The sequence below is a fragment of the Typopeltis vanoorti genome, chromosome 13 (genome assembly GCF_054136105.1).
Source record: "Typopeltis vanoorti isolate ZY-2024b chromosome 13, IOZ_Tvanoo_1.0, whole genome shotgun sequence".
NCBI classification, from domain to species: Eukaryota; Metazoa; Arthropoda; class Arachnida; order Uropygi; family Thelyphonidae; genus Typopeltis; species Typopeltis vanoorti.
In genome coordinates, this window is record NC_143561.1 from 99,416,142 (window position 1) to 99,442,012 (window position 25,871).

Here is a 25,871-nt window from a genome sequence, read left to right on the forward strand (position 1 = left end):
ATTGGCTACCCTTGTTATCCAGGGCTTGACTACAGTTAGCAACTCCACGAACAAAGCCCGAATTCCAATGCCAGGGTTCTTCAACACCTGTTCCTGCAGATTTGCGAGGAATTCTGCTGTACGAACGCAATCAGATCATCTGCTAGGGATCTTTCTTCTTGCTACATCCTCGTAGTCACCATTGCAAGTCTCTGGTTCATGCCTGATTGTTTTTACTGTATTCAGGGAGCATTGGGCAGCAGTCGTAATATCCTTATTTTGATGGCGGGCACGAATCATCATGATACAAGTTATTCTCTTCCATGATTCAGGTGGGTTCCAGCTATCCATCCTTTCTGACATCTTGTATATGAATGAAGAAGGGTCCAAACTTTTAAATGAAGAGAAGTGTGTGTTAATACATGTAACTTACGGAAAAATATAATTAATTATAAATATGTCAAATTTATCCCGAACACCCTGTATATATATATATTTTTTTGTTTTTAATATCAAGCAGGAATCTTATCATTTCTTTGCGTATATAATTTCATTGTTTTTTTTTCCTCCCAAGACTAATAGTGATACTTAACATGGCTATGCAGTGCCTACATCCCTAACTTGGTTTTAATAACTTTAATTTTATTAGGGTTAAAGTGGTTAGTCTTATGCCTATTAAATGTATTCTGTCTGTAAATTGCATGTGTTCTTCTGGCTGGTTTGCCTGTTTTGTGGGATGAAAAACCCAGCAGAAGCAATCTTGAACCTCTGCTGACTCAGTTTCTTGGTGTTCAGTATATTCTAGACAGCTGTTTGCAACCAAAGGGCATTGTCAGTAAGAAGTGAGCTATGGAGACTGAGATTTTAATATCACCATTACAGTTTTAACTTGCAACTTTTCTAGATTTTTTTTTTTTTCATTTGGTATAAAGTGTTTCATTCATTTATATTACATAAAATATCAACAGTATCATATACTGTTGGCATAATTGCAATGTATATTTTCTATGTATTCAGATGAATTTGAAAAATAAACTCAAAACAGTTTCTGAGATATGGACTCTAACTTTGTTTTTTTACATGCAATCTGCATGTCAGGATTTTGTCCATTGGGAATTTATTCGACACCAGACCATAATAATAATAAGTGGCAGTTTTAACACTTAGGTTTTTGTAACAGTAAGGAGCAGAATAACAAAATCCATTAAAAGATAGATACAGATAACTTACTGTATGGTAACTTATTTTTAATGGTATTAACAACACGCTATACAAACTGTTTTATAAAAAAAAATTTTATTAACTGGCTTATATTTAACTGAATTTCAAATTTGCATCTTCAAAGCACAAAGCAGCATACTATAGTTTATATGTGCCAATGAGTAAGTGAAACAATTCAAATTATAATGGGCAAAAGATCTCAAGTCCTAATTTGTCACTCTCTAATGTTGTAAAAAAAAAAATCCAGCTATGGAGGAGTTGATCTTAAGATAACAGTCTCCCAAATTTTTGTCAAATTAATGCAACCATACTTGTTCAGGTTAGGAGAATTCTTCATAGCCATCGGTGACTCAAAAAATAATCTTTCTGATCCGCAGCGACTTCTAAATAGCACATTGGTTTTCTTCTATCTAATTCCATGTAAGGGGTGCCCAAAGCATGGTCTGCCAGTCCTGACTTGCCATAATAATGGTAGCAAATGTATATACCTCAACAGAATGAAATAGCAACCTTAAAAATGTTATTTAAGGATAAAAGTATTATTACCACAGCTGATAAGGGTAATGCAACAGTTGTTATAGAAAGAGTTCTACATATTTCATCCATTCTTGCATTTTATCATCCTTTTCGAATATTATTTCTCCCTTTTTGTTTTTCGAAGGTTACATAGTTGTTTTTTTCTTAAATATACCTGCGGTCTCTTTCAGTTTTTTGTGTAGATTAAACTCATGCTTTTCCTGTAGAAATTCTATTTCCTTACATTTTTCATTCGCCCAGATTTCTTTTGCTTCTTTGAACTTGTCTTGAATAATTTTCTGAATCTCTTTATATTTTGTTGGACTATGATCTGCATTGATCCATGAGAGAGAGAATTTCATCAGTTATCCAATATTTCCTTTTTTCTGCTTTAGCAGGATACAAAGTATTGACACATTTCTCTGTGAAGACAGATTTTAATTTGTCCAATGAGTTATTAATCCTCATGACATCATGATTCTTCATAAGTGCTATCTCTTGATTCAGATTTTCACTCAGTTTTTTCTTATCTCTGGATTTTTAACTTTTTCGATCAAATCTTTTTTGTTGATGTTTCTTAAGTATAGCCTTCAGGCTAAGTTTTAACTCTGTCACCAGTAGATTATGATCAGAAGCAGTAGGATAAGTTTTTGTGCTATTTATGGAACTTCAAAATTGTTGATTAATTAGCAAGTAATTAATTTGGTTTCTGACTATATTTGAATTATTATCCTGTGGTGATCATCAAGTTATAGCCTTCGGGGTTGTAACTTAACCCATATATTTGTGATTATTAGTTCCTCTTCTTGGCAGAATTGAATAAGACTATCTCCTCTCTCATTTCTTGTTCCCACTTCTCAACTTTAGTAGTGAAATCACCCATGACAATGTTAATATCATGTTTCTTTTGTATTTTTCATTAGTACTTTTAATTGTTCTTGAAAATTTTCGATCTCGATATCATTCTAGTCAGCAGTAGGGTCATAGACCTGTATAATATTGATATCTAATGGTTGATCTTTCAGGTTTAATAACATCATACTGTCTGAGTAGGGGATAAAGGTCAACAGTGACTTATTGGAATCTTTAATATTATTCCAACTTTGTTTAGATGACTGTTTTTGCTACTTCAGAGTGGTACATTGGCATGTAATCAACTTGAGTTTTGCCTGATCCTAGCTAGCTAACTTTGCTCATTCCTAAAATCCCAATTCCAAGTCTTTTCATTTCTTGGATGGCATTTCTTAGCTTACCTGCTTCATACAGGATTCTGACATTTCAGGTTCCTAGTTTTAGCAGACACACTATTTTGATCCCAGAGATTCTTCACAACCTCTGTCCCATTTATGGGATGCCTGGAACTTGGGACCATTTGTGTAGATTTGTTCGCCATGGTGGTTAGTCTGGAGAGAATAGAGCAGTGGTTTCTTCATTTGCTTTCTGCTCTGCAGTATTACAGATTACATAATAACTGTATTGCCACCTGCAATTTTCTAATCGCAAGCTTGACCGTCATCATGACGTCAACCTTGTGTCAGTACTATAAAAGCTGTTTCCCTTTGACAGAGGATTGAATCTTTTAATTTTCCTTGTAATCCTAGGTAGAGCCTCGCCAGAGACAGCTAAGCCTAGATTGTTTATAGAGATTTTTGGGATATGAATCCTCTTCCTCTGATTTGTTCATTGTTCTTCGCAGAGGTCCATTAGCATCCATGTAGGGAGTGTACACTATGGAAGGTCCCAGGAGTGCGATGGGGGTGTTGACTTAACTCACTTCACTCCCTGAATAGCATCTAGGATTTTTAAAGAAGTTTTTGGGCATCCAAAGTGTGGGGAGCAATGGTCCATTGATGGTGAATCTGAGGCTTGTAAAGCATAACCAGTTATTCAAGGGAGAAGTACTAACTGAAGCAGAAGTAGTTCAGTTTCTAGGATAATGAAAAGTAGCTTTGTCTCCCATATCTATCCATGTGTTTCCCACAGCTCTTCAAACTAAATGTGAACAAGTTCCTTTTCGCTCATTCAGTTACTAATGTACTATAGGTTTCTCAAACCTCTCGTGTATGGGATTATCATAAAAAAAAAATACGTTATAGAAAATTCATTTAGTGTATGAATAGTTTAAATGTCATTAAATATCATGCATTTGGAGAATATTCATCTTCAGGTCCATTTTTTTTAAAAAAATAAAAAAAACTTTATTAGTCTCTACAGAATGCCATTGTTTTGTAAACGATTTTATATTTTATTTTTATTGTTTACAGTTTACACTTCATTTCTTCGTTTTGAACCTTAAATATTGTTCAATTTTATTATTATTATCTGAGACCTCCAGGGAGTCAAGGACTCATCGAGGGAGGCTATAAATCACCCAAACCAGCTGTCATGCCTTCCCTTAAATTCATTCACACTAGATGCACTCACTACCCCTAAGGGCAAATTATTCCACTCACTCGCTGCTCTCTGTGAGAAAAACCTAGCTCTTATCCCTTTCTTGACTGCGAACAAATTATGTTCCAATCCCATATTCTCCAGTTTACGCAACAGCCTTTCGTGTGGTATCCTATCAAATGCCTTAGAAAAATCCAATATTATCATAGCGTATCCAAACCCTTTATCCAACTCAGCTGTAACATTGTTATAAAATATGAACAAATTGCTAAAACATGACCTTCCTGTAGTAAACCCATGCTGTTCCTTGCAGAGTATAGCATGTTTGTCTATCCATTTCTCTATGCGAGTTCTTACCAACTTCTCTAAAATCTTCACTAACACACCAGAGATACTAAATAGGTCAGTAGTTAGACACATCAGTTTCTGCATCACCCTTGTGCAATGGAACTATCATGCATTCCTTCCATTCCTGTGGTATCATTCATGAGCTGATACTCAAGTTATACAAATGTGTGAAGGCCTAGCCAATTCAGCTGAACATTCCTTTAGCAAATGGGCTGATATTCCATCTGTCCCTATTGTCAAATTCTTATCCAGGTTATGCAACAGCTCTCCAGCCTCATTTTCATGAGCCTCTAACTCTTCATCCAACGTAGCACTGTGCAGCATGCTACATACACCTGGTTGATATATCTTAGCAAAGTGAGCACTCATTAACTGAACAATCTCTTTAGCTTCTGACACTCATGTACCATCTGCATTCAATAAAGTTATTCTTCCACATTCATTCTTTCTTTTGCTTGCAGCATAACGATAAAATTCTTTTGGATTACCTTTAGCTTGCATGTCCAATTTTTTTTCATACTCCATTTTAGCTTTCTTCACAATACTCGTTACTTTTCTGGCCTGAGCTTTATATATTTCATAAACCCCCTCTCAATCTTATTCTCATGATATTCTTTGCACATCCATTTCACTCCCAACCTATTTATTCTTCGAACACTAGGGATACATTCAGATACCGCCTCATTCAAGTACTTTTTCAAAGATTCACATGCATTGCTGACATTTTTTCCATTCAGTAACTGATACCATAGGATCAAAGATAATATTCTTCTAAGTTGGTCATAATTTCCAGCTTTGTAATTCAGCATGTAACCTGATTTAATCGGAGTTTCAATACAAGTAGATACTTCCCAAGAAAGAACAGCATGATCACTGTCACCAATTGGTGGTAAAATAGCTATATTCTTGACAGACCATCCCTTCTGATGCTATGAGCCAATCCAACACTCTTGACCTCAAGTTACTTCTTTTACATGCTGCTTGAGAAAGTTGTCTCGCAACAATTCAATAAATTCCTGTTCTTTTTTTTATCATGAGATTTCTCTTCTTCCCAATCAATATTTGGAAAATTAAAATCACCCATAATGATCATTCACTTGGTATACCCATAAGGCTAAATTGGTGATGCATTTCTTCTTCCCCTAAAACTGAGCTGCCATGTCTGTAGCAACACCCCCACCATATATTTCATTCTGTTAACCTCCATGTCAGAAAGAGCTCCGGAAAGATAAGTGCTATTTTGAATAATAATTGGCAGTTTCTCATAAATTTTAGGGTTTTATTATTTATTTTTGAGAACGAAGTGTCTGAATGATTTTTGGTGTGAATTCTATCAGAATTATTAGTCTTAATTCTCGCTTTAAATATCACACAATGCTGGTCAGGAGGTCAACCATGTGGGCGTCGACTGGTGCTACTAAGTGAATGCCGCTAATGTCAAGTAGCATTACCGACATAGACTTTTCAAAACTGATTCGATGTCCTGAGTGCGATATGTATGCATGGCAGAATGTAAGAGATATCTTTGTGCAGAGGAAGAGAATCAGTGAAAGATGAGAGAAAGTATGGATTTGTCATAAGTGCGATATACTGTTGGACCACGATACACAGAATGCGAAACTGACTGAAAAGATAGTGTACACGAAAGAAACGGAAATGAAACAAAAGATAGAGAGACTGACTGAGTGAAAGAATGCAGGAATGTAGAAGTGAAAGTTACAAAAAACCAAAATGAACGAAAACAGGAGAAACTGAGGGAGTGAAAGAATGCAAGGATGTAGAAGCAAAAGTTATGGAAAAAATTGCAAAAACGGAAGTGAAATGAAAATTGGAAAAACTGAAAAGTGAAAGAATGCAAAGATGTACAAGCAAAAGTTAGTGATAAGTGGGTGAAAGAAAGTATGAATGAGGAAAAGGAAGTAAAGTGTGGCTGAACAAGAGGTAGCGAGATAGAGAGTGAAATTATTGGAATGCAAGATTTAATGAAACAGGTATTGGAAATGAAAAATGAAATGAAGAATATGTTGAGTGATAGCCAGGATAGCAGTATATGGAGACTCCATAATTAGAGGGTTAGTTACTGACAAGAGTCAGTAACTAACCCTCTGCTATCCAGGTGGGAGAATGGGTATGATAATTAAGGCATTGACGAGGAAGAAACAAGCAAGAGAGTTAGTTGTGATTGTAGGGACGAATGATCTTGCTGGACATAAGGATGCGAGGATGAATATCAGGAGAGTATTGAGAAGAGTGAAAGATAACAGTGTAGTAGGAAAGGTTGTCAGTGTGTTACCTAGGTATGAGTATGATGACGAGTCGCAACAGAGAGCCAAAATCATGAATGGTATGCTGGCAGAGCTATGTGAGGAGAAGGGAGTGGAGTTTCTGGGTGGACAGGGAAGAATGAAATTATACAGGCATCATGGGTTGCATTTAAATGGATTTGGAGTGAGTGTGCTGGAGAAAGTGTTGCTATATGAAAGTATAGTGTGTGGAAGTACAGTGTGTAATGCGTGCCAGAGATCAGAAGGAAGAGATGAAGAGAAAAATCAGGAGAGTGGTACTGAAGAGACAGAAGTGCTTGACGGTGGAAACAGTAGTAGTGTGAGAGAGGAAGAGAGAATGGGAATACAAGAGGAACAGGGGGAGCTCGGGTGGACAGGGAAACATGGCATATCGAGAGAGAATGTTGAAAGTGGCTGTGAATGTGTGTATGAAGATTGCAATGTGGGTGGAGACTGAGCAGGTATATGTGGTAAATGGTGATAAAGGTGATTTGGCAGGTGTAGTGGGGGAAATCACAACCAACATATGGCTTGGATAGGACTGGCTATAGACCTAAAAATAAACTATTGTGTTTGTTTACAAATGCCAGAAGTATCAGAAATAAAGGGGATGAAATGGTTTCAGTTATTGAGTTTATTCGCCCCCAAATCATTGGAATAAGTGAAACATGGTTGAATGAAGAATATTGTAACGGGAATAGAAATGGAAGGGTACAGTATTTTTTGTGAGGATAGAAAGGGGAGGGAGGGGGGGAGTGCTGCTGATGATAGCAGAGGAATTAAGTCCACATAAGGTAGACATGAAAGGGGGAAATAGTGGCAATAGTTATGAAGCAGTGTGGTGTAACGTGGGAGTTGGATGTTGCTATAGGCCTGGGAATGTGGAAGGTGGTGATGAAGAAATATATGAACAACTTGGATTAATGAACAAAGGAAGGGTAATTATTATGGGTGATTTTAATTATGGTGGTATAGATTGGAATGAAGAGAGAGCATTTGGGAATGAGGAGAACGAATTTCTCGAGTTCTTGAGAGATAACTATCTCAGGCAGTACGTAAAGAAAGGCACGCGAGGATTAAGAGTTCTAGATCTCATCATTTCATCAGAGGATGTAATTGTTAGAGGGGGGGGGTTTCACATTTTCCTGTAGTTGGTAAAAGTGATCATGAAGTAATCACTGTTGTGGCTAGTCATATGCAGACTTTTGCGAGGAAAGGATATGTGGAATTATAAAGGCTGGTGATTATGACAAGCTTAGGAGACAACTTCGAGCTATAACATGGAACGAGGAGTTGAGCAGTAAGGAAATAAATGCTGCATGGGAACTTACAAAGAAATACATAACAGCATCAATGTACAAATGTATTACAAATGCCAAAAGGCTGAATAAGATAGGTGTAAAATGGATGAATGTGGAGCTTAAGCATGAAATCTGGAAAAAGAAAGTACCTTGGAGGAAGTAGAAGATGAATAATGGTAATCAGTCACATGAAGAATATAAAGAACAAGCCAGGAGAGACTCAATAAGGAAAACAAAAGTAGAGTATGAATGGAAATTGACAAATCAGGCTGAGAAAAACTCTGGAGAGTTTTTTAGATATGTGGCATGTAGAAGGAAGAATGATCATGGAAAGATGAAGTTAAGGGATGAAAGGGTAGAATGGTAACTGCTACAGAAGACGTTGTTGAGGTATTCAGGAATCAATTTATAAGGGTGTTTCATCCTGATCAGGGTGGAATCATGAGGAACTTAAGTGTAGAAGACATAGGAGAGGATAGCTTAATTGTGAGTGAGCAAGAGGTATTTGAGGAAATAAATAACCTTGATGTTAATAAGGTGATAGGATTTGATGACATATTACCATGCATCTTAAGGGAATATTCCAGGGAACTGGCAGTAGCATTGGCATGCCTGTTTAATAAGAGTTTTGCAACAGCAGCGGTTCCAAGGGAGTGGAAGGAGGGTAAAATTGTTCCACTGCATAAAGGCAGTGATAAGGATGTAGCTTCAAATTACTAGCTGGTCTGTATACCTGGAGGTGTGGTGAAGGTCCTAGAGAGATTGATGAGAAGTAGGATACAGAAATGGGTTGATAACAGCAGCATTCTCTGTAGTTATCAGCATGGGTTTGTTAAGAGGGGATCATGCTTAACTAACTTACTTATGTACTATAACAAAGTGACAAATACCTTGGACAAGGGAGATGCATATACAGTGGTGTACTTGGATTTTGCAAAGGCTTTTGATAGACTGCCACATGACAAGCTCTTAAATAAATTGAAACAGATGGAATTGGATAACAGACTTTTGTGTTGGATCAGTGACTGGCTGTTGGATAGGTATCAGAAAGTTGTATATGGGGTGAACTGTCTCGAAAGAGAAAGGTCACCATTGGTGTGCTACAGGACAGTTTTGGGGCCATTGTTATTCAATTTGTATGTTAATGATATTGGGTTGGGTTTAACTAGTGATATCCAGCTGTTTGCAATTGACAAAACTGGAGAGAGCAATGCACAGTTAATGCCTTACAAGAGGACTTGGAATAGATTGCATGAATGGGCAGGTAAGTGGAACTATCAGTTCAATGTTGAGAAGTGTAAAGTTTTTAGATTTGATAAGCAAGGATGGGATGCAAATTATACACTTGGTGGGGAAACTTTAACAGAAGTAGAGGAGATGAGAGATCTAGGAGTGATGGTGGACAAGGACCTGAAATTCACGGGCCACATTGCACAAGTTGTGAAGACATCACTTAAATAATGGCAATGATGCGGAGAACCCTGACATGCAGAAATAGAGAGGTTATGATTCCATTGTATGATAGGCCTTAATCAGGTCTCATATGGATTATTGTGCACAGATTTGTTCACTGGGTTTTCACGGTGATGTGGATATGTTGGAAAGGGTACAGAGAAGATTCACAAAAGTAGTCAGTGGTCTTTGGAGTAAGAGGACAGATTGAGAGAATGTAACTTGCAGAGCCTCGTGAATAGGAGGAGGATGGGGGGGGGATATGATTGAGACGTATAAGCTGGTCGGGGGTTGTTATCAGGTAGGCATAGAAGAGATTTTTCATAGAATGGGAGGGGGGGGGTAGAACAAGAGGCCATTGCTAGAAACTGTTTAAGGAGGGTGTGAGCAAAGGAGTGAGAAGCAGGTTCTTTGCATGGAGGGTGGTTGGTGAGTGGAATGCATTGCCTGAGTGTGTTGTGGATGTGGATACATTGAATCAGTTTAAGACGCGGTTGGATGAGCATTGTATGCAATAGTGAGTACCTCCCACGATGAATCTCTGACTCCATGGAGGTCAAATGTTAATAATAATAATAATATCAAATAGACTCAAACTCATTGCTACATGGGACATTGTTACCATCATTGTTTTCTTGTATTCTACCCTAACTGGACATAAATCATCTGATATCTTTAGTAGCACTCCTCCTCTCCTATCTCCTCTGTCATTCCTAAAAATAGTGTATCTGTTACACTATAAATCCCACTTACCATATCTGATTCTGATAACCAGGTTTCACTAATGCCAACAGTCTTAGCCCACGTCATATTCAATAAAGCAACAAACTCAATCCCTTTGTTTCTAATGCTCCTGGCATTTGTGTATAGACATAATAAATTACAACCTAGCCTATTCTTATAATTAGATATACAATCTATTTGGTCTTGTTCTAGAATTTTATCTTTTCCCTCTCCAGACATACTTAAAATGTTCGATCTCAAAGCATATTTTTCCACTCCTTTGCCACATACATAACCATGTTCGAAGGCATTCATATCTTTGTCATGTTTGCATAACATAGCTGAACTTTCACACACATTTTTCCCATTCCTCTCTTGATGATCTAGTTTCCCTGACCCTCTACATTTAAATTTGTTTTTATTGTATTACTTGACATATGACTTTCCCCACACCATCCTATCCATCTGATTATAGGTTCAGTGAAGAGTATCATGATATGTAACTCACTGTATATTTATTACTTGCATCATTTCTTATCAGACTTGACAAAAAATGAAAGCCTTCATACATATCAATATTGGATAACTTTCCCTTGAGCAGAATTGTGCATCATTCACTGGGATGATTACAACTGTTTAATATATTTTGGGTAAAGGTAAATGAACAATCATCTTATCACAATCAAACTGTCTTTAGCAGACAGTCAGAACTATCCTCCTCCTCCTATGCCGGCTGAGCTTTCCACATGCTATGCAAAGAGCAGTGTTCCTCTTAACATGTTTTTTAGCCACGGCATTGTCCATCTTTGATGTGTGGCTGTTTGTTGATTTCATTAAGTTAAATGAGGATAAATGTGTAAGAAGAGGTTTTTTTTTGGGGGGGGGGGATTTTTATATCTTCTGCTATAAGTTGCTACAGCAGTTTTTTGAATTTTTGTTCAGACACAGAACATAAAATAGCACTGCTGGTAAAGGGAGATTTGTCAAAATACCATTTTTTTTTATGATATTGCCCAAATTTATTCAAAGAGTGCCTAATTCCTGTAAATTATAAACTATCACCAGATGTATTGGTTGGTTGGTTTTTATTTATCTGAGGAAGAAAACCAGATCATTCAGAGGAAACCAATCCACAACCAGCTTAGAACTGGGTGTATTGAAACTGTAGAATGTTTTTTCTTGGTTACAAAGTAAATTATACTTGTCAAGAAATTATATTGTTTAATCCTTTACTCAAGTATAAGCAAACAAAGATCACACATAAAGTATCTTCATGACTTGGCTAGCTGTTGCCGAGTCATGAAGACACTCCAATTTTCTCAGTATCCCATAATGCAGAGCACACTTGTGAATGTGTGTATATTGCCATGCATTATGGAAAAAGTCATTATCCAGACTGCTGTAGACTTTTATTGAGGTTGCATCAGCAAGAGCCAGACCCAGAAAGATGCCAAGGTTGAGTTAATGCTGAAGTTCTAGATTTTTATTATTATCATTACGTGATTCCTCCATGGAGTCTAAAGATTCATCGAGGGAGGGGCACCCTCTACAACTCTGTCTCTACTAACTATAACTATACCAACGCCATCTACTTCCCACCACCACTTTCATAGACAGTCACAAACATCCATGCCGACGCCGGGATTTGAACCCACAGCCTTTGTCTGGAGAGTGGATACGCTAACCACTTGGCCAACCAGGCTGGCATTTTCCATACATAAGTAGCAAAAAGATGTATCATGTTATTATGAAAATATTCTAGATTAGAGATAGTTGGAGAAAGCTTTTTCACTTGGTTACAAAGTAAATTATATTTACCAAGATTTTTCTTGCTTGTATATGGATATGTTATATGTACTTGTATACAGATTTGGTTATAGTACACAAAGTGTTCAAGTTTTGGGACCATATTCTCTTCAACAACATTGGTAAACTGCATTGTTGTTGAAGAGAACACCAACTTTTAATAAAAAGGACATTATTCTTTTCTAACTATATAAGGCTTTGATAAGACTGCATCTGAACTACTGTTTGCAGATTGAGGAGATAGGGAGACAGTGAAAAATTTGTTGGTCAGTAACCAGTTTGATAACTGACCTATAGGATTGCACATAGGAGGACAGATTGAGGGAATGTTTTTCAGTTTGGGGAATAGATGGAGGAGAGGAGATATAGAAACATACAAATTGGTAAGGGGGATATTACACTATAGATACCAGCAAGATTTTGAAAGGTATAGTTAGGAAGCATGTGAAGTAGTCCACATTCTTTTCACAGTGTGTGGAATGGACTACCATTAGATGTTGTGATTGTGTCTTCAGTGAAAGAAAATCTCTAGGAGCAGCTATCCTTTTTCATCTATGAAAAAACAACCCACTAACAGATGTCTGCATTTCAGTACCTGCCAAAATCAGCCACAAAAGGTTGATTTTTATAAATATCAGCATTATATTGGATTGATACTGCCAGGCTCTTAACTAACATATCACATCCTTGTCCCTCAAAAAGTACCCCTCCCCCCCAAATAACTGCATTAATAGGGTAAACAACTTTGCTAATAATGGATATTATTGTTATACAGTGTTATCAAAGACTAATTAATAGAGTGGTATCCTAACTTGCCAAATACCAGATCTTCACTCGAGATGAGTTAAACTTCTCTACTATCATTAATAATATCTCTTCCATTCCTTTCTATTCTCTCGGTCTTCCTAAGTCCAATATACTCATCACATGTTCTGTTAACTAGGGCTTGCTAATGCAAAGAAATTTTGGCTAGTTTGCAGAAGATTTGTTGGATCTCTTCATAATGTCTATAACTCTGAAAACATCACGGTTGTACAGCTTGAAGAAATGAGTGAAAAGAAGTAAAATGAATTACTTGATGGGTAACTTATATAATCCTTATATCCAGCTGAAATAAATAGCCTGCATTCATTTCTCAATGAGTTTCCTTGCTGACTGTTGCAGTTCTTACTTTCATGCAAGATCTGTGTAATCTGTCCATTTTTGGAGTTATTCCTATCACACAGCCACTTTTGCTCCTTTTTGTCATTACGTTGATGTTTTCTGTTGAAATTTTGATTACTTTCCTGGTTATGTAATCTTTCCTGGTCACTTTTTATTATTGTTACAATTTGATTGCTTTCCTGGTTATATCATCAATTTAGTTCATGTGCTCAGGCTTTCATACTTTTAGCATTAGACTTGCCAAGCATCTAACAACTCCATACAATAACAACTTATCTGCAAATAGTTGCATTAAGAGTCATCAGTGGCTCACTCACTTTTATTTAACATCAAAAGACACCCTCTTAAAAACACAGAATGTTTAAACCAAGCATAATGAAAGACTGGACTGTTTTTGTATCTCTAAAAAATTTAAGATGTTCTGTGTACTACGAAAGATCATTTTTAATTTTTGATGAGATTGTTGCTAGATGGAAGTGCAGCATGGGTAAAAATTAGCAAATCAGGCCAAGAAAAATCCTCTTGAGTTTTTTCAATATGTGGCAAATAAAAAGAAAAAGGATTATGGTTTGATGATGTTAACGGATGAAAGTGGGAGATTGGTAATTGCTGCAGAGGATATAATCGAAGTATTCAGTGAGTATTTCATCAGGATGTTTCATTCTCAGTGTGAAATCAGAGGCTCAAGTGAATGAATGAAATGAGAGAAGACTTAATGGTAAGTGAGCAATAGGTATATGAGGAATTTAGTAAGCTTGATGACATATCAGCAAATCTTAAGGGGATGTTCCAAGGAGTTAGCATCAGCCTTGGCCTACCTGTTTCACAATAATCCTGCAACAGCAAGTCGCAGATGAGTAGAAGGAAGCCAAAATCATTCCACTTCACACAATTAGTGATAAGGCTGTCAACAAATTATAGACTGATCTGTATATATATATACTGACGTGTTTTACTGACATGCTTATGTATTATAACAACATGATAAATGTATTGGACAAGGGAGATGCATATACAGTAATATATCTCAGATTTTACAAGGGTGTTTGATAGATTGCCACACTACAAGCTGGTAGCTAAATTGAAGAAATGGGATTGGTGATAGACTAGTGAGTTAGATAGGCAAATGGCTATCAGATAAGTATCAACAAGTGAACATAATCAGAGGTGTATGGGGGATCACTTTCTCGAAAGAGGAAATGCACTAGTCATGTGCCATGGAGATCTATTTTGTGACCATTGTTATTTAATTTGTATATTAATTAATGCTATTGAGATGGATTTAACTGGTGATATACAACTGTTTGCATATGATGCAAAACTGGGGAGAGTGATGATGAATCAAGGAGATGTTGTGGCCTTACAACCAACTTTATATTTTAGTTTAAATTATATACTTCAGTCAGCCAAGGCTAAGAGCATTTCCAACTCAAATTGCAGTGATTCTTTACAAAATGGCTCAATCTTGTCGACATTGGTTACTGTTATGTTTATGTACTCTGGCATTTGTTTATTCATGATTTTAGTTTGTTCAGTTTAAGCATTTTAGCATATGGTGTTTGTGTGTATATATATATATATGTCCTGATGATGTCAGTAGAGTGTTGATAAAACTAGTCAGTCTGTTAAATGTAATTTATTGGCTTTCAGAAATCAGAGACATTTATTGGAAAAAAAGGGAGGGGGGGGATATTTTCATAGGGTAGTTGAAAGAAAGTGAGAAACAGCTAGTTATTCTGCATACATGATGGATTTAGTAAGCAAGAAAGTAAGTAGAAATACTGAGTGAGTTTCAGCACGGTATGATAGGAGCATTGATAGTTAGTACCATGAAGGTTGTACCTTCTTTTTGAATCCATGAGGGTTGAGTAAAAATGCTCCTAATAATAATAGTACTATATTAACTGCAAATTCCCATGCAATTTCAAGTAAGCCTATCTGTTCTTGTAAGCTTGTGACAAATGCACATTATATATCAACACACATCTGCGTGAACATGAGTTAAAAGTCTTAAACAGAACTCTATCATAATTTCTCTCTAGATGAAATGGAGGCCAAATCTTCAAAATCATCATCAAGCACATCTTTAGCTGGTAAGTTTCCTTTGATTTTTTTTTCTTTCTTTCCTTCATTTTCTTTTCCTTCCTTCCTTTACTTTTTTTTTTTTTTTTTTAATGGCTGTTTGTATTTGTTGAATGAAAAACAGTCATATGTCATAACTGTCACACTCTTCTGTTTCTTATAAACTAAATTTCGATAAAGTGTTATTAAATGTAATATATATTTATATATATATTTTATTTATTTTTACAGAAGATAACCAAGAGCCAGAGCTAGAAGTATCTAGACATCCCTTCAAAGGTGGGTCTCTTTCTGAATTATCTTGCTTTATTTACTCTTTGTTTTAATTAATTTATCCTAGGAAAGGTTGAGAACTAAAAAACATTAGCAGTATCATGGGGGAAAGTCAAAGGTTCTGATCATTTTACATTTTTTTTGTTTTTGTAAACACTGTTTTTTAATAAAACTGACAAAAATACATATTGTAGTCAACAATCAGTTGATTTTTCATGAGCATATTATAAACATTGTAGGAAAATATAAAGAAATGGGTGCTATTTACATGTTGTTTTTTCAACTTCCCTGATTATCCAGTTATTATTATTAACTTTAGACATACATGATGTCAAAAGATTCATTGAGGTAGGCACCTCACCATCACATGCATACGGAGCTTATCAAACCATGGTTTAAACTCATCCATGATTTCTGCATTCACCACACTTTCAGGCAGTGCATTCTGTTCACTAACCATGCTCCATGCAGAGAATCTTCTCCCATCCACAAGGCTCTTCAAATGACATTTCCTCAATCTGTCTTCATACCCAGTATTCCAGAAACTTGACACCATCTTAGTCAGTCTTCTCTGAACCCTCTCCAATATATCCTGATCTTTCTGAAAACTAGGTGACCAGATCTGTGCATAGTAATCCATATTGTTGCCTGATCAAGCCTTTATACAAATGAACCATAACCTCTTTACTTCTACATGTCAAGGTCCTTATCATCACTGTCAATAATTAAATGTGATCTCACAATTTTAACATTGTGACTCCTAAATTTGAGGTACTATTTATCACTGTTCCCAAATCTCTCTTCTTCTCTGCCTCCTTCAGAATTTTTTCCCATTAGTTGTGTATCTTCATCCTCTCCTTGCATACCAAATTTCAACATCTCACACGTTTCAGTATTGAACTGTTATTCCTCTTGGCTATTCAGATTCTCCTGTAAATTCACCACATCTGCTCCCCATCTACAGTAACAGTATACCTTTGAACCATTCCCACTATCATAATTCGCTGGTATCCAAAACCTAATGACGAACACTATTTCTGAATATTACAACTGCAAATTCAGACAAATTAGCTTGTGGCAATTTGTATAACTGACTATTTGGATTAGAAACAGGGTACACATTCAAATTTTCAAATCACATGCAAAAGGGGTCATGTGGTAGCACTCAACAGGATAAAAAGGCTACACTAAGCAAATTGGGTTTGAAGAACGTGCTTTTCTTGAAGGAATAAAGTTGAAAACTTGAATGTCTTGCAATGTCTCAAAGACATCATCTAGATGATTTCATGCTGGGAAGAATTATTGGAAAGCTTGAAGAAGGCTGCAGAAGTGGTTGCCCTCACCCTACCATCGAGCATGAAGACGAATTTTTGGTTATAACAGCAAAACTTAATTGACTTACCATGGTAAGTCATCTTGCAAGTCAGCTCCATTCAAGCACAGGTCTGCAGATATCGCAACAAACTGTGGCAAGACATCTGCCACAAGTAGACCTATATGCCTGAAGGCCTGTAGTCTGCATCCCTTTATCCACAGCTTATCATAGAGAGCACATTTTCAGCAGTGTTTTATCCTTGAAAATTGCAGAAGACACCTATGGGTTAATGTACCCTTTAACGAGTCGTTTTAGTTTTTCTTCTGATTCTAGAAGGCACTTAATCTAGCTTGAAAGCAGTACTGTTTACCATTGTGAGAATGTTCTTGAAAGGGGTAGATGTGGCAATGCTGGGGTCCTGGTGTGAGGAGACATTAATGGATGCACTGATTGCTCTTGTTACTCTATTGTAAAATGCTACCAAATTACTAAAACAAGAACACCCTTTAACAAATCCTTGCTGCCCTGCATAATATTGCCCTCATCTATCCAGTGCTGTATACAATCTCTTACCATTTTCTCCCAAATCTTAACAACTACCGAAAAAATACAAACAGGCCTAAGTTTGATACCTTCATTCTACTGCCACCCTTATGCACTGGTGTACTATCCTTACAATACTAATCACTTTCCTAGCCTGAGCCCTATATTCCTCATGCAATTGTTCTCCATCTCTCTCTCTCTCTCTCTCTCTCTTTATGTCTTCCATAATCTCTTTTTTTCTGCAATTCTTCTTTTATTTCTCGTCATCCATTTGACTCCAAATTGCTTTATTATTCTTCACTTAAGATATACAATCTGCCATTGTTGTCAACAACTTTTTCTTAACTATCTCCCATTCACTAATGACCTCTCTTCCTTTAAATTTTTTCATCCATTGCACTGCTTCAAGCTGGTTTCTAAGTCTATGATAGTTGCCTGCCTTATAATTCCACATAAATTCTTTGTTTTGATCCCTCCACATCCATGGAGGATGTCCAAACAGTCTGGACATCCTCCATGTCCAGACTGTTTGGTCACTCTCACCAACAGGAGTTAAGTATGACATCTCAGTCGCAATAAGATCCTCGGACAAAATCTAAAGTTCTTGATCCTCGTGTTCCCTCCACCATATGCTGCCTAAGACAGCTGTCCCATAATAAATCCAAAAATTAAGTTTCCTTATTGCTACATGCTGTCTCCTTTGCCCAGTTTATATCGCTATAGTGGAAGTCCCCCATAATGATCACTCGCTTTGCGCTTGCCAAACTAATTTGCCTAAACATTTCCTGTTCATCACCAGTTATATTCCCTGGTCTGTAGCAACATCCCACTAAGTATCTTGTCATATAAACATCTGTCTCACAACATATACTCTCAAAACCATTAGCTATCTTCACTGTGACTCTCCACCCAGAGAGGACACAATTCATTTCCTATCATGAGCAACACTCCACTACTACCACCACCACATTTATCCTCCCTATAATGCCAAAAAGTTATACCCTTCGCTTTCTGTCCCTGTTAGAACATCCTCCTTAGTTAACTAAGTTTCAGTGATACCGACAACTTTTGGAGAGACTAATCAATAAGCTAATCAATGCCACAAACTCATTCCCTTTATTTCTAATGTTCCTAGCATTTGTATACAGAAAAACTAGTGCATTTCCAGTATTCTTATAGCCATTATTACTCTCCTCATACTTCACCTGACTGTGTAATATAGTGTACCCCTCTCATTTCTCAATCCACTATCCCCACATGAGACATTCCTGCTACATTCCACCTGCACAATTCTAGTTTCCCTGCACAACACACTCACTTGCCCAGAAATCAATAGCCTTGCCAAATGCCTACATCCTTCTGCATTCAAATGTGAACCATCTCTTTTGCATATAAATGTATTCTATCCTCATCCACCTTTTTTGTGAATCCTAAGTTCATTACATAACTTTTTTTTTTCTTTTTATCTGCAGCACTTCTGTCTTATCAGTAATAGATATCTCACATATTCTAGTATTTTGTTGGTGATCAATGGATGCAGTCTACTTCTTATAATGCATATTCATTTTCATTCAGAATTGAGGAATTTTTACTCACTACATCTGTTCTTTCCAAACAGTATAATAAAAATGTTCCTATAGAATGAAAACCATTCTATCTTTAAATTAAAACTGTCAAGAAATTATATTATTGGTTTCATCTTTCATCCAAGTGTAAGCAAACAAAGTTTGCTTATGAAGTGACTTCATGACTGGGCAACCCCTATATAGAGGCTAATGACTTCACATTAATTGCCTTAGTATCCCATAATGCAAAGCACATATTCTTACAGACATGTATAATGCATAGCATTATACATGTAAAGGGTGCCTCACATGTAAAAGAACTCATTAAAGGAACAGCCAGCATGAAAACAACCATGATAACAAAAAAACATGAAAGTGCACTATTGGAAAAATTGCTTATGATGGATGGAAGATTAGATCCAGAAATATGTTCCTTTCAACCTTATGACAATACAGGTTGAGACTAAAAGTTGATTTGAGAACCTTAAGGGAAAATATCCTGAAGGAACACAGTCAATTGCCACAAGCTATGGTTGGTTTGCACATTTTAAAAATCATTCTGGCTTTCAAATGGTCAAATTGTAAAATATATTTGGTAAAAATTGTTCAACTCGATGTGGTGTAAATGTATGCATCTTTTATATATTTAATGCAGGATGTTTATAATTTTTTTACTATTTAATTATTTCTGCATTCTGTTGCATGTTTATTTTTTGCATGTGTGTTTGACATGACAGTCTATCATTGAAAGGTCAGGAAAAGGGAGAGGGGAGTCCGGCTTATGTAAATTTTGACTTGCATAAGAAGTTGCAGAATGGTCTACTTATTTATGTTGAAAAGTGGCTGTATTTAACTAAACACATTTGTCCTAACATCCTCTTTCAAATTTTCAGTTGCAGAAAATACACATAACAGCTGTTTATAATGCTGTCATTAGGTACAGAAAGCACATAATTTATGTAAACCAAATAGATGCATATATATATATATTGTTATTAGGATTGACTCGGGATGTGTACATTTATAAAATTAATATTTAACTGACTAGAACCTGAGAAAGTATAACACAAAAAACTTCTGGATCCTTCACACACGAACAACAATCTGAGCTACAATTTGCCTGATTCCCATAGCGCAGTAATCCAGTACTGGCGCTCTAAAATTTGCTGTCACTCACATTCAACTCATGCTAACAATATCACGCGGTCACCAATTCAAATATAACTGTTACTATTCTTCTTCTTTTTATTAAGCTGGAAAGTCCATGTTTTTTACCTTGTTAGTTTTATAAGTTTTGTGTTATTTCTTACTTTCCTGAAGAAGTCGGGACACTGATGAAACCAATCGTGATTTATTAAAGTTTTTTGTGTTATACTTTCTCGGGTTCTAGTCAGTTAAATATTAATTTTATATATATAACTTGAAATCACTTCAAATTGCATTTGAGAGCTTTAATATTATTAAAATATTTCACAAACGCTAATTTTATAAATAAAATTCTACCAAAACAGTTGCAACTAACGCAGTATAATACATATTATTCCAGACATCATTTACAACTAATGCATGTTACTTGCAACTTTGTGAAAGCGTGACTGCCTGATATAGAAATGGCATGTATAGGGTAAAGCTAGCTCCCACCGGCAGTTTATGCACATGCGGACACTATCCAGTGTGAATATGCTAAACAGTAATAGTTCTTAAAACAGACCCTTACAACACACTACCAGTGACTTTTATCTTCCAGGTTACCATTTGCTCATATACAATTGCTATACCTTTCTGACAGACATTTGCTTATCTGACTCACCAATCTGTTATCTGATCCCATCCATTGCAGTTTAGTTACTAACTTCAAGAAAATTGACTCTAGTACACCTGCTGAATGGGCCATGCAGGCTAAAGAGAATCCCAAATAGTTTTTTCAATATGTTGCAAGTAAAAGGAAAAATGTTCATGGCAGAATGATTTTAAAAAATGCTGAGGGTAGGGAGGTTACCGAATCAGTCGATATAGTGGAATTACTGAGCGAGCACTTTGCAAGAATATATCATCCAGGTGGTGACATTGCAGGAATGGAAGAACCAACAGTTTATACTGCAATTGTGATGAATGAAGTCGAGGTAAATAGTCTATTACAGAACCTCAATGTCAATACATCTGTGGGATTGGATGGTATACCAGCTCGTGTCGTACGAGAAGCGGCTAAAGAATTGTCAGTACCCTTGACCATTTTGTTTAATTTGAGTCTCGGGTCTGAGTTAGTACCAAGGGGGTGGAAAGAGGGGAAAATAGTTCCACTGCATAAAGGTGGTTCCAAGACTGCTGTTGTAAATTACCGACCGATTAGCATATCAGGAATCGTTGTCAAGCTCTTAGAGAAATTAGTCAAGAAAAGAATACTGGATTGGATAGATGAAAATGGGATGTTGTATGGGGGACAGCATGGTTTTGTGAAGGGTAGGTCATGCCTCAGTAACTTGCTCACGTATTATAACACAGTGACGGCTGAACTGGATAAGGGTAATGAGTTTACAGTGATTCTGCTGGACCTTGCTAAGGCCTTTGATAGGATACCACATGGAATTCTAATCAATAAAATGCAGTATATGGAGATGGATATAGGGTTGGTGATATGGATAGGAGGGTGGTTGAGGGAGAGATACCAGAGAGTGGTTTATTCAGGAGTAGAGTCCAAAAGACGGCCTGTGACCAGTGGTGTGCCGCAAGGATCTGTTCTTGGACCACTGCTGTTTAATTTGTTCATTAATGATATAGGAAAGGATGTGAGAGGAACAGTTCATTTCTTCGCGGATGATGCAAAGTTGGGTAGGGCAATAGCGAATGCAGATGATGTCAAAATTTTGCAGGATGATTTGGATAGATTGGGGGTCTGGGCTAAGGAGAATGAATGTCAATTTAATGTGGCAAAATGTAAGGTTATACATTTTGGGGTGAAAAGATTAGCAGCAGTTTACTACATTGGTGGAACTGTATTCCAGGAAATTGATGAGGCAAGAGATTTATGTGTGTTGGTGGATAAGGAGTTGAAGTTTAGGGGGCATATTGCATAAGTGGCCAAATCAGATCATCAAATCACTTGGTTGCTGAAGAATACGTTGACGAGCAGAGACAAGCATGTTATTGTTCCTCTGTATCGAGCCTTGATAAGACCCCATCTCAACTAATGTGCCCAGATTTGGTCACCTAGGTTTCTTCTTGACGGGGAGGAGGTTGAGAGGATCCAGAGGCGAGTGACCAAGATGATAGCAGGTCTGTGGAATGAACCTTATGAGAACAGGTTGAGTATTTGTGGGTTGCAGAAATTGGTTGATAGGCGGAGGAGGGGAGATATGATTGAGACATTCAAATTACTGAAGGGGTTCTATAGGATTAATTCAGAGGATATTTTTGAGATCAGGACTGGTGGTGGGAGAACTAGGACACCTATGGAAGCTGGGCAAGAGTGTGGTTAGTAAGGGTGTTAGAGCTCAGTTCTTTACTTTTAGAGTGGTGAATGAGTGGAATGGGCTGCCGGAGTCTGTGGTGGGTGCTGTGACAGTGAATGAGTTTAAGGCAAGGTATGATAGATACTGTGTGAATGTCGAATAGTTGTGATGAACATGATTTGGGGTCTCCCTCGATGAGTGTCTAAGGACTTCCTGGAGTTGCCCATAATAATATATATAACTTGTTATAATATATATTACATTTTCCAAAAAATCAATGTTGTATTTGCTCCTCTTTCCTGTTCTTATTTATTTATTGCTTCCTTCTTGGAATGGTTCTCACACAAAGGAGATACTGTCCAAACAGTGATACAACATTTCACTAATCAATCATGGAATGTCTGTTAATTTATTGGGATATTATCACTTAAAAAAACATAGGTGTGTGTGTGTGGGTGGGGCAGGTAGTTCTTCAGCAATTGCAATTCTTTATGGCTAATAAGATTTTGACTTGTTGAGCCCTGCTTAAAAGGATTGATTACCTTGATGATTCGCTTGTTATATATTGGTATTATATATATATATATTGAAATTAATATTTATTGATCTTTTTGGTATTTTTTTCAATTGTTTTTTTATGCTTTTCATTTGTCTGAATGTTATTTCTATGCTAAAGTGTCGATATCTTATGATGAAGTTTTTATTATCCTTATTTCCAATAAATTTTACACAGTATGGGGTATATGTGGAAATACAAGGCTGGTAAGTATGACAAACTTAAGATCAATCCATGGCACTGATCGGTGCCATGGCATGTAAAACTGCTGGAGCTGGATGTTGATAGTGCATGGGAAGTGGTAAAGGAGTCTTTGAGGGAGGTAATGGCAGATTGCATACTTAGACTCAGGAGAGAGTAAATCAAGTGAGAGTTAAATGGATGAATATCATCATTAAGCTGGAGCTGAAAAAAAAAAGAAAAAATTATGGAGGGAATTTAAGGAGAAAGGTAACCATCAGGCACAGGCCACAAGAATAACTAGTGTGATAAGAAAGGCAAAAGCAGAATATGAAAGGAAGTTAGCAGTGCAGCTAAAGATAATCCCAAACAATTCTTTCGATATGATGCTAGTAAAAGAAAGTAACTGAATCACTCGAATAATAGAATTACTAAGTGAACACTTTGCAAGAGTATATCATCCAAGTGGTGATATTGCAGGAATGAGAGAGAGAGAGCCAAAGGCTTATATGGGAACTGAGGTAAAGTGGGAAATGGAGGTGCATAGTATATTATAGAACCTTAATATGAATACAACTGTGAGATTGGATGGTATACCAGTTAGAGTTTTATGTGAAGCGGCAGGAGAATTGTCAGTGCTCTTGACCTTATTGTTTAATCTAAGTCTCAGCTCTGGGTTAGTCCCGAGGAGGTGAAAAGAGAAGAAAATAGTTTCATTGCATAAAGGAAGCTCCAAGACTGATATAGCAAGTTATCGACCGATCAGCGTATCAGGAACTGTTGTCAAAGTATTGGAGAAGTTGATCAAGAGCGAAATACAGGAATGGATAGATGGAAATGGGATACTGTATAGCGGGCAGCATGGTTTTGTGAAGGGGTAGGTTATGCCTCAGTAACTTGCTCACGTTTTATAATACAGTGACAGCTGAGTTGGATAAAGGTAATGGGTTTACAGTGTTACTGTAGGACTTTGCAAAGGCCTTTGATAGGATACCACATGGAATTTTAATCAATAAACTGCAGCACATGGGGATGAATATAGGGTTGGTGAGATGGATAGGAGGGTTGTTGATGGAGAGATATAAGAGAGTAGTTTGTTCAGAAGTCGAGTTCAAAAGAAGGCTTGTGACTAGTGGTGTTCCACAGGGTTTTGTTCTTGGACCTCTACTGATATAATTTGTACATTAATGATGTAGAAAAGGATCTGAGAGGAATTGTTCAGTTATATGCCAATGATGCAAAGTTGGATAGAACAATAGTTAATACAGATGATGTCAAAATTTTGCAGAATGATTTGGATAGATTGCCGGACTGATCAAAGGAGAATGGATGGCATTTTAATGTGGCAAAGTGTAAGGTTATGCATTTTTTGGTGAAAAGATTACCAGCTGTATACCACATTCGTGTGGGAAAGCTTATGTGTTCATTGTACATGTTGATTAATTTTAACGGTATAGATAAGAACACAGACTGATAAGAAAATGATATTTATTAACTTATTGCTGATATTTTGCTGGTATTCTATCCAGCATCTTTAGAGCACAAAACCAGTTTGTCACAAAATGTGAGACAACAACAACAATCCGGACTAGTTTAAACAATTGTAATGTATAACACAAAAAATTAAAATCCTAATTAGGTGGCATCTATGTTGAGGGGAATAAAAATAGAAAGAGAAAGCAGGTATTAATTTGGTCTTAAGATGACTGCCTCCCAAATCTTTGGCAAATTTATACATCCATACTTGTTGAGGTTTGGAGTATGTTTCAAGGCTTCTGTTGATTCCAGGAATAACCACCCTGACTTATAAAGGCTTCGCAGCACATTTGTTTTTTTCCAATTGATCAGTGCAGTACCCCTGTGTGCAGGGGTATCTAAAGCATGGTCTACCAGACCTGACTTGCCATAGCAGTAGTGCCAGCTGTATTTTTTATGTTCACTGGGGCAGATATCCACAGATCCTACCATCTCTCCATAGTAAGCTCGATCACATGAACAGGGCACTTCGTAGACTCCTGGATGTGATAAAGGAGAGATTCTGTCCTTGGGTGAATGGATGAGAGTTGCCAATTTCACATACAGTTTAAATACAGTGTGTAGTCGATGTTTGTTAAGAACTCTAGATATCTTTTCAGATGTGCCTTTAATGTAAGGGATGGTGACAGTTTTGTTATAGTCTTCTGTGGTAGACAGTGGGGGGAATATTTCTGGGGGATATTTAGTATTTTGTCTATCTTATGGGAATTATAGCCATTGGCCAAGAAGGTATGGCATAAGTTAGTGAGTTCAGCAGAACTCACTAACTTATGTCACACCTCTGTTGTGAGTGAGTGATTTGGGAGACAGTCATCTTAAGACCAAAATTAATCCCTGCTTTCTCTTTCTATTTTTATTATTATTATTATTATTCCTCCCCCCCCCCAACATAGATGGCACCTAATTACGACTTTAGTCTTGTGTTGTACATTACAATTGTTTTCAAACTAGTCCCATTGTTAAACTGGATTGTTGTTGTCTCGCATACTGTGGCAAACTGATTTTGTGCTCTGAAGATGCTGGATAGAATACCAGTGAAATATCAGCAATAAGTTAATAAATAATTATTTTCTTATCAGTCTGTGTTCTCATCTTCACATTGGTGGAACTGTACTCCAGGAAATTGACAAAGCCAGAGACTTGGGAGTGTTAGTGAATAGGGAGTTAAAGTTAAGGGGGCACATAG

The 25,871-nt window shown here is 36.8% G+C and overlaps 1 protein-coding gene across 24 annotated transcripts in view; it reads left to right on the top strand.

Moving 5' to 3' along the window:
• The window catches only part of LOC150100409 (coiled-coil domain-containing protein AGAP005037-like), a 1,356,304-nt gene that overhangs the window by 954,991 nt on the left and 375,442 nt on the right, over nucleotides 1-25,871 (top strand). For 21 of the 24 annotated variants that reach the window (XR_016549297.1, XR_016549300.1, XR_016549298.1 and 18 more), the window contains 2 exons: nucleotides 15,229-15,279; nucleotides 15,500-15,547. Coding sequence is in view for 19 of the 24 variants with exons in the window: in XM_090403260.1 (XP_090259386.1) it covers nucleotides 15,229-15,279; nucleotides 15,500-15,547 (99 nt within the window). In the remaining 5 variants the exon portion in view is untranslated. The remainder of the gene's footprint in view (nucleotides 1-15,228; nucleotides 15,280-15,499; nucleotides 15,548-25,871) is intronic. The other 3 variants (XM_090403262.1, XM_090403267.1, XM_090403274.1) reach the window with 1 other exon arrangement.